Raw genomic sequence first — 12,619 nt, 5'->3', positions numbered from 1 at the left:
CCCCCAAAATAAACCCTCAAAAACACAATAATCCAGTCAATAAATAGGCTAAAGACCTAAAGAGAGACTTCTCCGGAAGAAAAAAGAATGGCTAATAGACACTTGCAGAAGTGTTCAACATCTCTGCCCATAAAAGATATGCAAATCAAAACAACATTGAGATTTCACCTTACTCCAGTTAGAATAGCCATTTTCAGGAAAATCAACAATAACAAATATTGGTGGGGATATAGCCAAAAGAGACCTTATTACACTGTTGGTATGAATGTAAATTTGTTCAACCACTCTGAAAAGCAGTATGGAGGTTCCTTAAAAGAGGAAACAAGAGCTTTCCTATGACCTGGCAATTCCACTCCTGGACATTTATCCAATGGATCACAAACCAGGCCAAAGTAAAGCCACCAGCACAACCATGTTTCTTGCAGCATTGTTCACCATAGCCAAGATATGGAATCAACCTAGATGGCCCTCAGTGGACAAATGGATCAAGAAAATTTGTGTGTGTGTGTGTGTGTGTGTGTGTATACAATAGAGTTCTACTCATCCATCAGAAAGAATAATATTGTACTATTCATTTGTAAGGAAATACACTTGGAAAAAAATTATATTAAGTGAAGTAAGCCAGAGCCAAAGAAATATAGGCTACATGGTTTCCCTTATTTGTGGTAACTAGAATGTGCTTATAAATAAATAAACACACTGAATGACCAAAACAAATGAATAAAACTGGGACATGATAAATTATATAGGACCCTAATCATTAACATTCAGAGGCCCAAGGAAGCCAATCATAATAGTAGGCAAAGGCTCAATAGCTATGGACAGATGATCATATAAAATAATAGTTTATGAAATGAACTCCAAAAAAAGTAAACAAGAGACACTCTTTAGTTGCTATTGTCGTTGTTTTCATTCTCTTCTTTTGTAATGTTAGTTGGTTTGCATTGGAAAAGTAAGGGAAGGCACATAAAAGGTGGAACAAAGATGAACAGATTCAACAGTGATACTCACCCAGACACTATGTAGAAAATGACTGGATATCTTATGGGTGGGGAGTGGAGGGAAGGATTGGGAGCCACGGAAAGGGAAAAATGGTTCAAAAGGAATTGTACTGATTGTACCTGAGTCATGTAACTGTAACAATTGTAGCCCCTTTGTATATCAACTACACAAAAACAATTTTTTAAGTAAAAAAAAAAATGCTCAGGGACAGCTCCCAGGCTCTGAGTTCAAGCCCCAAGACTACACTAAATAAATAAATATTAAAAAGCTGGGCAGGGCAGGATGACACACAACTATAATCCTAGATACTTGGGAGGTAAAGGCAGTAGATTCACAAGTTTGAGGCCGGTCTCAGCAAAAGTTAGTAAGACATTTTCTCAAAAACAAAAATGGCTAGCAGTGTAGGTCTGTGCTGTAGCTTTTGTCTATTAGGTACAAGGCCTTGGGTTCTATTCTCAGTACTACAAAAGGCTAAAAGTAAGAGAGTTCTATTTTACCATAACTTGGTGTGGGGGGAGGGGGAAGAAACTAGAAAGAAGGTAGTATACTTTGGCTTACTATTATAAAAAAAAAAAAAAAAGAACATTTCAAATATCATCCAAGTATTTCACTTAATCACTTAACAAACTACCTCAAGATGTGGTAAATGACATTATAGCAGCCGCACTCAGATGACAAGAAAACTTCAGGAAAAGCAATCTCCTTGGCATCCATTTTCCAGCTGGAAACTCAACACCTTTGGTGAACCATGAGGCCTAGCTGCCAACAGAACCATTAAGGGACAGCCAAGACCAAATAACCTGGCCTAACAAGGGCCATCCACAGGTCACCTTGCAAATGGAGAACCTACATTCTGATGTTTTTTTTCAGTGACCTATTTAAGAACCAATGACGATGGGCTTTAAGGAAATGATGGTTTCGTCCAAATGAATATAACTTCCTCTCTCACTTTCAGCTGCAGCAGGCTCAAAGGGCAGATTGCAGGCCCCAGTATTTGGCTTGTTCTATACAGAAATGCAAGGGGCAGAGGAAAGTAGAAAGCTAACACTTGACCAGCACTGACAGCATAGCTAACACTTGACCAGCACTGACAGCATACCAGGTACAATATGCACTTAACAGACAACCTCCTATAAGTCTCACAAGAATAACACAATGTGGATATTATGCCCACTTCCCCAATGAGGAAATCAGAGCTCACAAAGTGGCTCATTGGTACAAAATCCCATGGCTAGTATGAAGACGGCTAGGATTCTAAATCCTTTCTGCATTTTTCCAAAGCTCTTCTTTCTCCCCACCAAGGCTTCTACTTTAAATCCTCTCCTAATCCATCTTTTGTAGCAGAGAAAAGGGAGAAGTCTCAAATTTCAACTCTTTTTGAAGAAGCTTAAGATTTGTGTGTATATTCACATGGTTTTTGTTTTGTTTGTGCTGCTACTGAAGCTTGAACTTTAGCTATTTTGCTCAAAGCTGTCTTTTTGGTGGCTAATAGGAGATAAGAGTCTCAGACTTTCCTGGCTAAGCTCTTCAAACCATGATACTCAGATCTCAGCCTCCAGAGTTGCTAGGATTACAGGTCTGTGATACTGGAGCACGGCTCAAATTTTTGTTTTGCTCTTCAGGGTATGGGATTCAAGACCTTGAGCATGCTAGGCAAGTGCTCTACCACCTCTAGCCTATAAGCTTAATTTAAATGGCCCCCAGTAAGGAAAGAAGTTGAAAACCCCATTATAACTGCCATCAATAATAAACCATATGACTATATAAAGCCTAATACACTATCATTAAAAAGTTAAAGTAAAGTAGGGTACCGGTGGCTCATGCCTAGCTACTCAGGAGGCTGAGATCTGAGAATCGTGGTTTAAAGCCAGACATGGTTTAAAGCCAGAAAACCAGAGGTGGCGCTGTGGTTCAAGTGGTAGAGTTCTTGCCTTGAGCTGAAGCGCTGAGAGACAGCACCCAGGTCCAGAGAGTTCAAGCCCCACAATCGACATACCGACATACATACATACATACATACATACATACATACATACATACATACATACATACATACATACATAAATGTAAAGTGACAAAATACAGCCAAGATGTGAACTACTATTTTGAACCTTTTATTTTGAAGCTTTTATGAGAGAGAAGAGAGAAAAGTGTTCCATATTAGAAGATACAAGGTCTTTGGAGCCAATTTCTCTCCCCAATCAGCCTTGTGTTTTCTAGGACCGGGCCTGGAATACTTTGCATATTTGTCATTTAGATGTTGAGAGGATTATTTGTATTTTTCTCCTCTGGTGGTCATGTGGTTCACAGCAGCTTGGTGATGAAGGGGGTTTGGCTTTTGTAAATACCAGTTGTAGGCCCCTGCAAAGGAGATAGGCCACAGGGAACAGAAGCCTCTCATCCTCCACCCAGGGAGGAGGGGCTGCAGGGCTTCCCCACCAGCCCTTCCCCAGCCCTTCCCCACCAGCTTCTGCCAGCCAGAAGAACTATACAGTTCTTCTAAGAATGCCACTTGACCATTTCGGGAACCAGGTCTGTCTTTCTAAAAGTTATAGGGCCAGTGTCTCTTTTGAGCAAACCTACCATCAAGCCCAGAATCTTGCCTAGGAGCTAGTTTTGCCATATGCTTTGGTTGGGCACTAAAGTGGGATTTATTTTCTTTTGTTTTAATTATCTGAGAGAGAGAAAGAGAGAGGCTGTGTGTGTGTGTGTGTGTGTGTGTGTGTGTGTGTGTGTGTGTGTGTGTGTGTGTGTGTGTGTGTGATGCATGTGCATACAAGCTGAAACTGGGGCTTGAACTCAGGGCCTAGACATTGTCCTTGTCTTTTCTTTTTTTCACCTCAAGGTTAACTTGAACTACAACTCTACTTCTAGCTTTTTGGAGAGTATCATGGACTTTCCCGGCCAGGGTGGGTTTGAACACTGACCCTTAGATCTTAACCTCCTCAAAAGCTAGGATTACAGGCATGGACCCAAGGGGATTCAATTTGTAAGTACAATGCATCATGACCAATGCCACCCCTTCCATCATTCTCCACTATCTCTCCCAACCTCACCCATAGGGTGAAATTAAATTAGAAAGCTTCCAGGACCGGGGCTGGGAAGGTGGCTGAGTGGCATAGTGCTTGCCTCGCATGCATGAGGCCCTGGGTTCAATTCCTCAGCACCACATAAGCAGAAAAAGCTGGAAGTGGCGCTGTGGCTCAAGTGGTAGATCACTAACTAGCCTTGAGCTGAAGAGCTGAGGGACAGAGCCCAAGCCCAAAGTTCAGGCCCCACGACCGGACCCAAAAAAAAAAAAAAAAGAAAAAGAAAGCTTCCAGGACCACTAAGAGGTTCAACCAGAAACTCAACCAGTTCTTTCTGTCAATTGTCCCAAGCAAACCTAAAACCAAACACCAAGCAGCCAAGTATAGCTACAGTGGTTGTGAGGATGGCAAAACAGACCAGGAGTCATAGGCAGATAGGCATTCCAGGAAATCGTTCAACTTAAACTCTGTGTTGGATTCATTAAAGATGGATAAGGAAAGACAGGCTAAGTGACAGATGTCTGTCACACACACAACTGCAGAAGACAAGTGTAGGCCACTGTCCATGAATGTCTCACCCTAGAAATCCCAAATCAAGGGCAGGTTGTAGATTTCACATTAATATCCATTCAAGGGGCTGGGAAAGTGGCTCAGTGGGAGAGTGTTTGCCTTACATGCATGAGGCCCCAGATTCGATTCCTCAGCACCACATACGCAGAAAAAGCTGGAAGTAGCACCTTGGCTCAAGTGGTAGAGCGCTAGCCTTGAGCTGAAGAGCTCAAGGACAGAGCCTAGGCGCAGGCCCACAGTTCAGACCCCACAACCAACAGAAAAAAAAAAAAAAAAAAAAGATCCGTTCAGTTTCTCAGTGTCTCTGTGTCTTCCAGTTCACATAAGAAGAGCAATTTATAAATAATGCAGTCACAGCATGGCTACCCAGCATATGGTGGCAGCATGGGTGTGCCCGGCACTCCTTTCACACAGACCCACAAAGCTTGACTTATCTCAGAAATCAAGGCTGGGTTCATTTTCCTGTCCAAAGGGCAGAGTACAGAAAGAAAGGTATAATCGCAAGATAACAAGTTTATTTTTAAGCCTATAATCTGAAAGAAAAAAAAAAAAACTTCAATCCATCTCTCCCCCCACCTCAAAAAAAAAAACCTAATTAAATGGTCCTTTCTATAAATCAGTATTTTTTTTTTAACTTATACTTAAAACCCAGCCTTTTGCTCCTCAAGTACGGGTGGCTTAGGCCTGTAATCCTAGCTACTGAGGGGACCAAGATCTGAACAGGTTTGAAGCCAGCCTAAACAGGAAAAATCCATTTATCTTCAATTAACCAGAAAAAAAAAAAACACTGGAAGTGGAGCTGTTGCATACCTGATAGAGCACTGGCCTTCAACAAAAAAGCTTATGGACAGTACTCAGGCCCTGAGTTAAAAAAAAAAAAATTATAAAGATCTTTGAACATACAAAATTAACAGGTGATTTATATCTTTTTTGGGGTCTTGCTGGGGATGAAACTCAGGCCCTGTGAGTGCTAGCTGAGTATACACTCTATCCCTGAGCCCTACCTTCTGCCCCATAACCTTCTGTTAAAGTAATAACAGGTATAGGGTAAAAATTGCAACCACACAGAATGAACTATTCATTCCTTTGGCCCCTCAGTCCTCTTCGCAGAGATAATTGTTGTTATCAACTCTATAGTCTCCCAAGTAACAGTCTTGGCATATACAAGCAAAACTGTGTCATCCAAATGGCCTACTCTATTGCTGTCATTTGTGTTGATTTAGGGGGCAATGGGAAGACAAGGCAATAGCTAAAAATACACAGAAAATCATTTACAATTTTTATATTTTCTTATACTTTCAAAGAGAGTAATAGGGCTGAGAATAGGGAGAGAAATAGGGCCCAGCTCAAGTGGTAGAGGACTTGTCTAGCAAGCTCAAGGCCGTAGTTCAGTCCCCACTATTACAAGAGAAAGGAATGAGAAGAGAAATAACCACACTTGTAATCCTAGAATTTAGGAGGTCGAAGCAGGCATATTTTAAGTTCAAGACCAGCCTCTACATATTGAGACCCTGTCTCAATAACAAAATAAACAAACAAAAGCAATAGTCGGGGAAGAGAAATAAAAGGAAAAAAAGGAAGCAATGCAGAGAGAGGTAAAAAGGACACACATGTTAGGTGTCCACATGGAGAAAGAAACAGGCTTTGGACCCAGGACATGCCTACTGAGAAGGCCAGCTCAACATTTTTAGGGCTCCCATCAGTCATTCTGGGACCCCAAAACACTCAAACCTTAGGGCCCATTTGCAGAAGAACAGACAGCCGACATCTCACACAGAAAGCTGATCTCAGGCTGGACACTAGTGGTTCACATCTATAATCCTAGTTACTCAGCAGGCTGAGATCTGAGGGTTGTGGATTGAAGCCAGCCTGGGGAGGAAAGTCCATGAGACTCATATCTCCAATGAACTGCCAGAAAACTAGAAGTAGAGTTGTAGCTCAAAGGGATAGTGTTAACCTTCAACACAAAAGCTCAGGTATAGTGCCCACAACCAACAACAACAAAAAAGCAGATCCAGGGGCCTCTCACTGGACCAGGCAATGTGATTCCTAGACAGGGAAATACAGTCTCCTGATGCATCCCTGCAGACTGATAGGATTTTCATATTAGTTGGCAAAGGGCTGTCTGGTATGTCTTTCTGCAACTGAAGAAAACATATTTTTCCTTCAAAACATTCTGGAGGGCAGACCCATATAGAGAAACGTTGGCTTCTGAGATTTAGTACACACATGCTTACGTGCCAGGAACTAGAGATATGACGATGAAGAAGCTCATACAAGCTTACCTTCTAGTAGACTGACTACACAGTGGGTTACTGCATATCACAAAGTATCAGCTACACTGATACAACTACTGCCTAGTTTCTCATTTTGAACATCGGGATAACTGCAAGGCAACTTTTGTTATTGAGAAGTATACAAAAATAATTTCACTGGAAAAGACACTCTGAGCAAGTACACAATTTCACGGCACATAAGGTTCTCAGCTAGTTTAAATCCCAACGGGGCTACCAGAGCCACCTACCTAGAGACTATTTAGCAAAATAAATAACTACAAATCCTCAAACAAACTCTAGGAAGCTCCACGCAAGGGAAAGCCAACGAGGCGGGCAGCTCTTCGCGTGGTTGCCATATTTGAGATGGGTCAGTGTACATCTCACAGGATGTGTGCAGTTTGGACTCCAGGATCAGTGTGGGCTGCCTACTTTCCTTTTTAGGCCAAACCTCAAATACAACCCGAGGTGTGAGTCATTCCCACAGTAACCAAGCATCTACACCCAGGGGATTGTGGCCTCAGGTGAGAAGAGAAGCAGGAAGAACAAGAGTAGTACCTCACGTACAGAGTACGTGCCAGGCCTCACTGGAGGTGCCTTACAAAAGGGCTCAGGTACCATCTGCAGCAAGGATTAGAAATAAAGCAGAGGACTGGAGGTTTGGTTCAGGTGACATTAGCCATGAACAAAAGAAGTCAAGCAAGAGCTCAAAGGCATCAAGTTTAAGTGCTCGTACTGATACAAAAATGAACAAACAATAAATAATATGTGCTGGGTGCTGGTGGATCATACCCAGCTACTCAGGAAGCTGAGATCTGAAGATCACCAGTTGAACCCTACCTTGGCTACCCTTATCTCCATTTAGCCACCAAAAAGCTGAAGGTGGAGCGGTGGTTCAAGTAGTAGAACACCAGACTTGAGTAAAATAAAGATAAATGAGAATGTGAGGTCCTGAGGTCAAGCCTCAGCATTGCTGCATGCAAATGCATGCACAAAATAAAGTTTTAAAATGAATGAATGGATTAATTAATTAAATGGTTAGCGTGTGAAGAACCCAAAAGGGAGCTAAAAAGAGTACTATGTCCATTTGGATTGAGTTGCAATGTCTAGTCTCTTCCCCTATTAGCCTAGAAGTATAAACATGACCTATTAAAAAAAAAACAATAAAACTTTGGCAGAGTGTATTTTACCAAAGCTATGCAGTTTAACAAGTTTTGTTATAGAATAAAGTAGCTGGCTATTAGTGCCTAACTTTTGAGTATAGAATTACCCATCAGCCCCATCAGCCAACCTTTCCTCCCTAGACCTTTCCCTCACCCATGGTCAACTGCTGGAAGAACTGGTTGATCCTGAGAGCAGAGGACAAATCATGTTCATTTCTCACCCTGGTCTCTAAAACAGTACCTCAGTAGCCCTGGAAGAATATCTAAATTAAATACTAAGAACAGGTAAATGACATGGTAGGGAAGAGAATATAAACAGATTTCAAACATTCTGGGGCCTATAGAAATTCTTTTTTTTTTTTCCAGTCAGTTGTGGGGCTTGAACTCAGGGCCTGGGGACTGTCCCTGAGCTCTTTTGTTCAAGGCTAGTGCTATTACTTCGAGCCAAGCTCCACTTCTGGTTTTTGAGTGGTTAATTACAGTAAAAGTCTCACAGGGACTTTTCTGCCTAGGTTAGCTTTGAACCATGATCCTTGAATATCAGCCTACTGAGTAGCTAGGATTACAGGCTTGAGCCACCAAGCACCCAGTACAGAAATTCTTTCAGAATTAAAACATGGCCAAGTATCATAGTGCTGGCTTGAATCAGCACTCAGGAGATTGAGGCAGGAAGACAGAGAGTTCAAGGTCATCACAGGCTACATAGTGAGACCTTATTTCAAAATAACTTAAAAAACATTTAAATCAAAACATCTTACAAAAATGAAGAAAAAATTTAATTCACTGAATCCCATACTAATCTATTACTATTTTATACATTTTCTTCTTCTTGCCAAGACCTAACCAGTCATTAGCTAAGAGGCCTTAGGCAAATTATTTTTCTTTCTCTGGCTTCAGCTGTTTCTCTGAAACAGGCTTCAGGACACCTACCTCATGAGGCTGTCATGAAGATCAGATGGTTTAGTACATGAGAAGTGTTTGAAACAGTGTCTGGCTGTAAGCTGTAGTCATAATTATTCTTTAGCTGTAACTTATATGCACTGGTCATTTTGTCTGTAGCACATGACATGTGCTTGCCTTATAGTCTCGGTATCATTGAGTCTAAAGACTATGATACTCTGTGAAGTGCAAATATTCCAGTTTACCCTTCAGAAGATTGCTGTGGAAAGAGAATTTATGATAGCAAATGTATACACTGGTAGTACTATGGGTTGAACTTAGGGCCTGGTACTTTCTAGACAAGCACTATGTAGCACTTTAACCATGTCCACAGCCTAAGGTATGAATAGTTCCGATTATACTCTGTAATATTTAAACTTAGTCATCAAATGTAAGTAACAATGGATTTTTCCTTTGAAGGGAGTAAGAAAAGACTTACCTATACATTGGTTTGTATTATATAATTTCCAAAATTATAAGGATTTTAAAAAACACTATGATTGGAATATATTTCCTGTCACTTCTTGAGAGATACATAGCCACTCTCACACAATCCTTCAGTTTCTAAGCAAAGAAAAGAGATGAGAAACAGGGCTCCCATTCACTCAGACATTCCAGGGCAAAATTTCTAAAGTGTGTGAACCAATGTTTCCAAGAAGAAACCAACAGTAGATTCTTCAGTGGACTGAAGGAAAAACTATTTGAAGATTCTCTAAGAATTAGGAAAATTAACTCATTTTAAAACAGGTAAGCCTATTGTGCCTGTAATCATCTACTTGCAAGGTTTGATCATATCTCAAAAAAGACACAAAAGTTAATACTCTACCATTAGATCCAGGATCTTACCTGTTGGCCAGACGTAAGGGCCACTGATGCATTATATTTGATCTACCAAAGAACAGCTTGCCAACTGTGGGGTTCTCAAGCGAAGAGATTTTAAGGATGGGAAAGAAAACCCAATGGTTTGACTCACATCTCTGGGCCAAGACAAAAGAAAACAAACGTGCATGACCAACATCAAAGAACATTCAGTTCACTCTCCTCGCCCCATAAACAGACTCACGTACTCCCTTCTGAGAGTTCCTGGCAAGGGAGCAGAGAATCTGTGATTTATCTTGCAATCACACTAAGTCCAAAGCAGGAAAAAAAAATTTTTTTAATTTCACTTTAATAAATTATTAGTCAAATGAAAAGTTTCATTTTGTTGCAGTGTACACCAATCACATTTGCTGACCAAGAAAGGAAAAGAGCTATAGGAGGTGACATCCCAGAAGAAGTTAGAAACATGGAACTGCACTCACAGTTGCTCACACAGAAGACATTAATTCTATGACAAGAGGCCCTTTTAGACCATTATATCTAGAACGCTTATTGTCTTATCTAGAGCTTAGCCATGTCCTTATTCATAAAAATGCACTACCAAAGTGATGTAAGAGGCAGTCACGCCTCTGGAAATAGTTCTCATAAATGCCTTTCCTCTGGGCAATTCAAGGGCCCAAATTCAAGAACAGATCATCACAGCTGCCTTTTTTTCTCTCCACAGGCACATTCCTAAAAGTATTCCCCCAGGGACACCCTGGAGACTCAAGCCCTCGATTTTTCTTTCCTAGATTATCAACATACCTCTCCCAGCAGGGAAAGAATTTCTCTTCTCATTAGTGGGTCAAACTGGCTCTTTTGCAAAAGGCATCATTACCCACATGGTCACAGAGGTAAGCTTGCTTCTTTAGTGTTAAGAAAGGGCAGTAATCAATCACAGACCTGAATCCCAGGCTGGGAAACTGAAAGAGGCAGAGCTTTGTTCCTGACTTTGCCCACCATCTCCAGTCTTGAATTCACTGGCTAAATGTAAGATTGAGCAATTCTCCAATTCACCCAGGCAAACTGACACCTGGCCTGTAGGACACCCCCAACCACTCAGACACTCCAGAGACATTGACTGAGCCCCTGCATTAGGTCACAGAGCAAAGAACAGATAGAAATGATCCCTGCCTCAGGAAAAAATGGCAAAAGTCAGGCTAGGTCTTCTGAGTCCGATATGGCATGAAAGCCAACCCAGAACACCTTAGAAGAAGCAGGACTCATTTGCCAACACAAAGGCTGGGTGTTGGTTTTGTTGGAATTCAAAGAACCTCAAGGACCTGCCAAGATCTAGAACCAAAGAGCAACCTGGGAATTGCTCTGAAAAGAAGATAAGGCCTCTGATGACCTCCTATCAGTCTTGTATTTATATGGCCTGAGTTCCTTGGTCCTGATAGAGCTAAGCCAGAGAGAGTACTTGTTCCTTCAAAAGTATGTTTCCAGGATACACAGCAACTAATACTTTAGGAGTTTACTAGCTATCTAAGATACGGTTAAAGGGAGGAAGAGTTATGCCAAAAAATACATGTTAGAGGTGATGACATTAAGTGGTTCATTTATTTGAGAGTTTTACTTTTCATTCATGGGTTTATACCCTTTGTGGAGGGGAGACGGTGGGTGATGTGTGTGTGCCAGCCAGTAGTGGGACTTGAAGTCAGAGTCTCATGCTTTCACTTAGCTTTTTCACTCAAGGCTCTGGAGCTCTATCACGTCAACAACACCTCCATTTCCCGCTTTTTGGTGGTTAACAGGAGAGAAGAGTCTCACAGACTTTCTATCCAGCCTAGCTTTGAACCATGATCCTTGGATCTCAGCAGCTTGAGGAGTGAAGATTATAGGCATGAGCCACCAATTCCTGGCACCTACTGTTACATCTTACTTCTTTTCCTCAGTCCCTGAAGCAGTGACATCATCAGCTACATAGAGTAGCTCCAACAAGATTACAGTTGCTTCTGGATTACAGAACAAAAGACTTGGCCTGCACTAAAATGGTAACTACTGGGAGACTTAATACACACCCTAGTTTCAATGGCGTGTCCTAGTCATTTGCTACAATAGGAAACGCAACTTCCAAATGGCACTGCCCAAGTTGTCAATCATGGTGACTTCACCCTAGTAACAAAGTGACTGTTGGAGGAAGAAAGCAGCTGACACTTCCTGGTTCACTTTCAACACCATGCTCTCTTTATTTTACTTGCTCATTCTTATTACTTCCTCTCTCACACCCCCTACCACTTCAGTCCGTCAGTTAGGCCAATTAAACCCATAAAGTACTTCTGAAATCCACAACTGAATTACATTATCTTTCTTCCTTTTTTTTTTTTTTTTTTTTTGGTGCTGGTACTGGGGGCTTGAGCTCGGAAACTCAAGCTCTTCCTTAGCTTTTTCACTTGAAGCTGGCACTCTACCACTTGATCCATACCTCCACTTCTGGCTTTTTGCTAGTTAATTGGAGATTTTTTTAAAAAAAATATCAGATTTGTGGGCTGGGAAGGTGGCTCAGTGGTAGAGCGCTTGCCTTGCATGCCTGAGGCCCTGAGTTCGATTCCTCAGCACCACATAAGAAAAAAGCTGGAAGTGGCGCTGTGGCTCAAGTGGTAGAGCACTAGCCTTGAGCTGAAGAGGTGAGGGACAGCGCCCAGGCCCAGAGTTCAGACCCCACAACCGGACCAAAAAAAAAAAAAAAAAAATCTCAGATTGCCCAAGCTGGCTTTGAATCCTGATCCTCAGATTTCAGCCTCCTGAGTAACTAGAAGTACAGGCTTAAGCATTAGGGCCTGGC

General features: G+C 41.6%; 1 protein-coding gene across 3 annotated transcripts in view; it reads right to left on the bottom strand.

Annotated features, from left to right (window-relative positions):
- Rab11fip1 (RAB11 family interacting protein 1) overlaps positions 1-12,619 on the bottom strand; it is a 40,143-nt gene that overhangs the window by 23,187 nt on the left and 4,337 nt on the right. The window contains exon 1 of one of the 3 annotated variants that reach the window (XM_070016184.1): positions 9,823-9,964. The exons of the other annotated variants lie outside the window; for them this stretch is intronic. Coding sequence (XP_069872285.1) covers positions 9,823-9,854 — 32 coding nt within the window. The 5' untranslated portion in view covers positions 9,855-9,964. Of the gene's footprint in view, positions 1-9,822; positions 9,965-12,619 lie in introns of those variants that run through there. 3 annotated transcript variants of the gene reach the window in all.

The sequence above is a fragment of the Dipodomys merriami genome, unplaced genomic scaffold (assembly GCF_024711535.1).
Source record: "Dipodomys merriami isolate MVZ:Mamm:240054 unplaced genomic scaffold, mDipMer1.0.p SCAF_12, whole genome shotgun sequence".
Taxonomy (NCBI): Eukaryota; Metazoa; Chordata; class Mammalia; order Rodentia; family Heteromyidae; genus Dipodomys; species Dipodomys merriami.
Note: the sequence above shows the minus strand (reverse complement) of the source record. Positions and strands in the feature narration are given on the sequence as shown.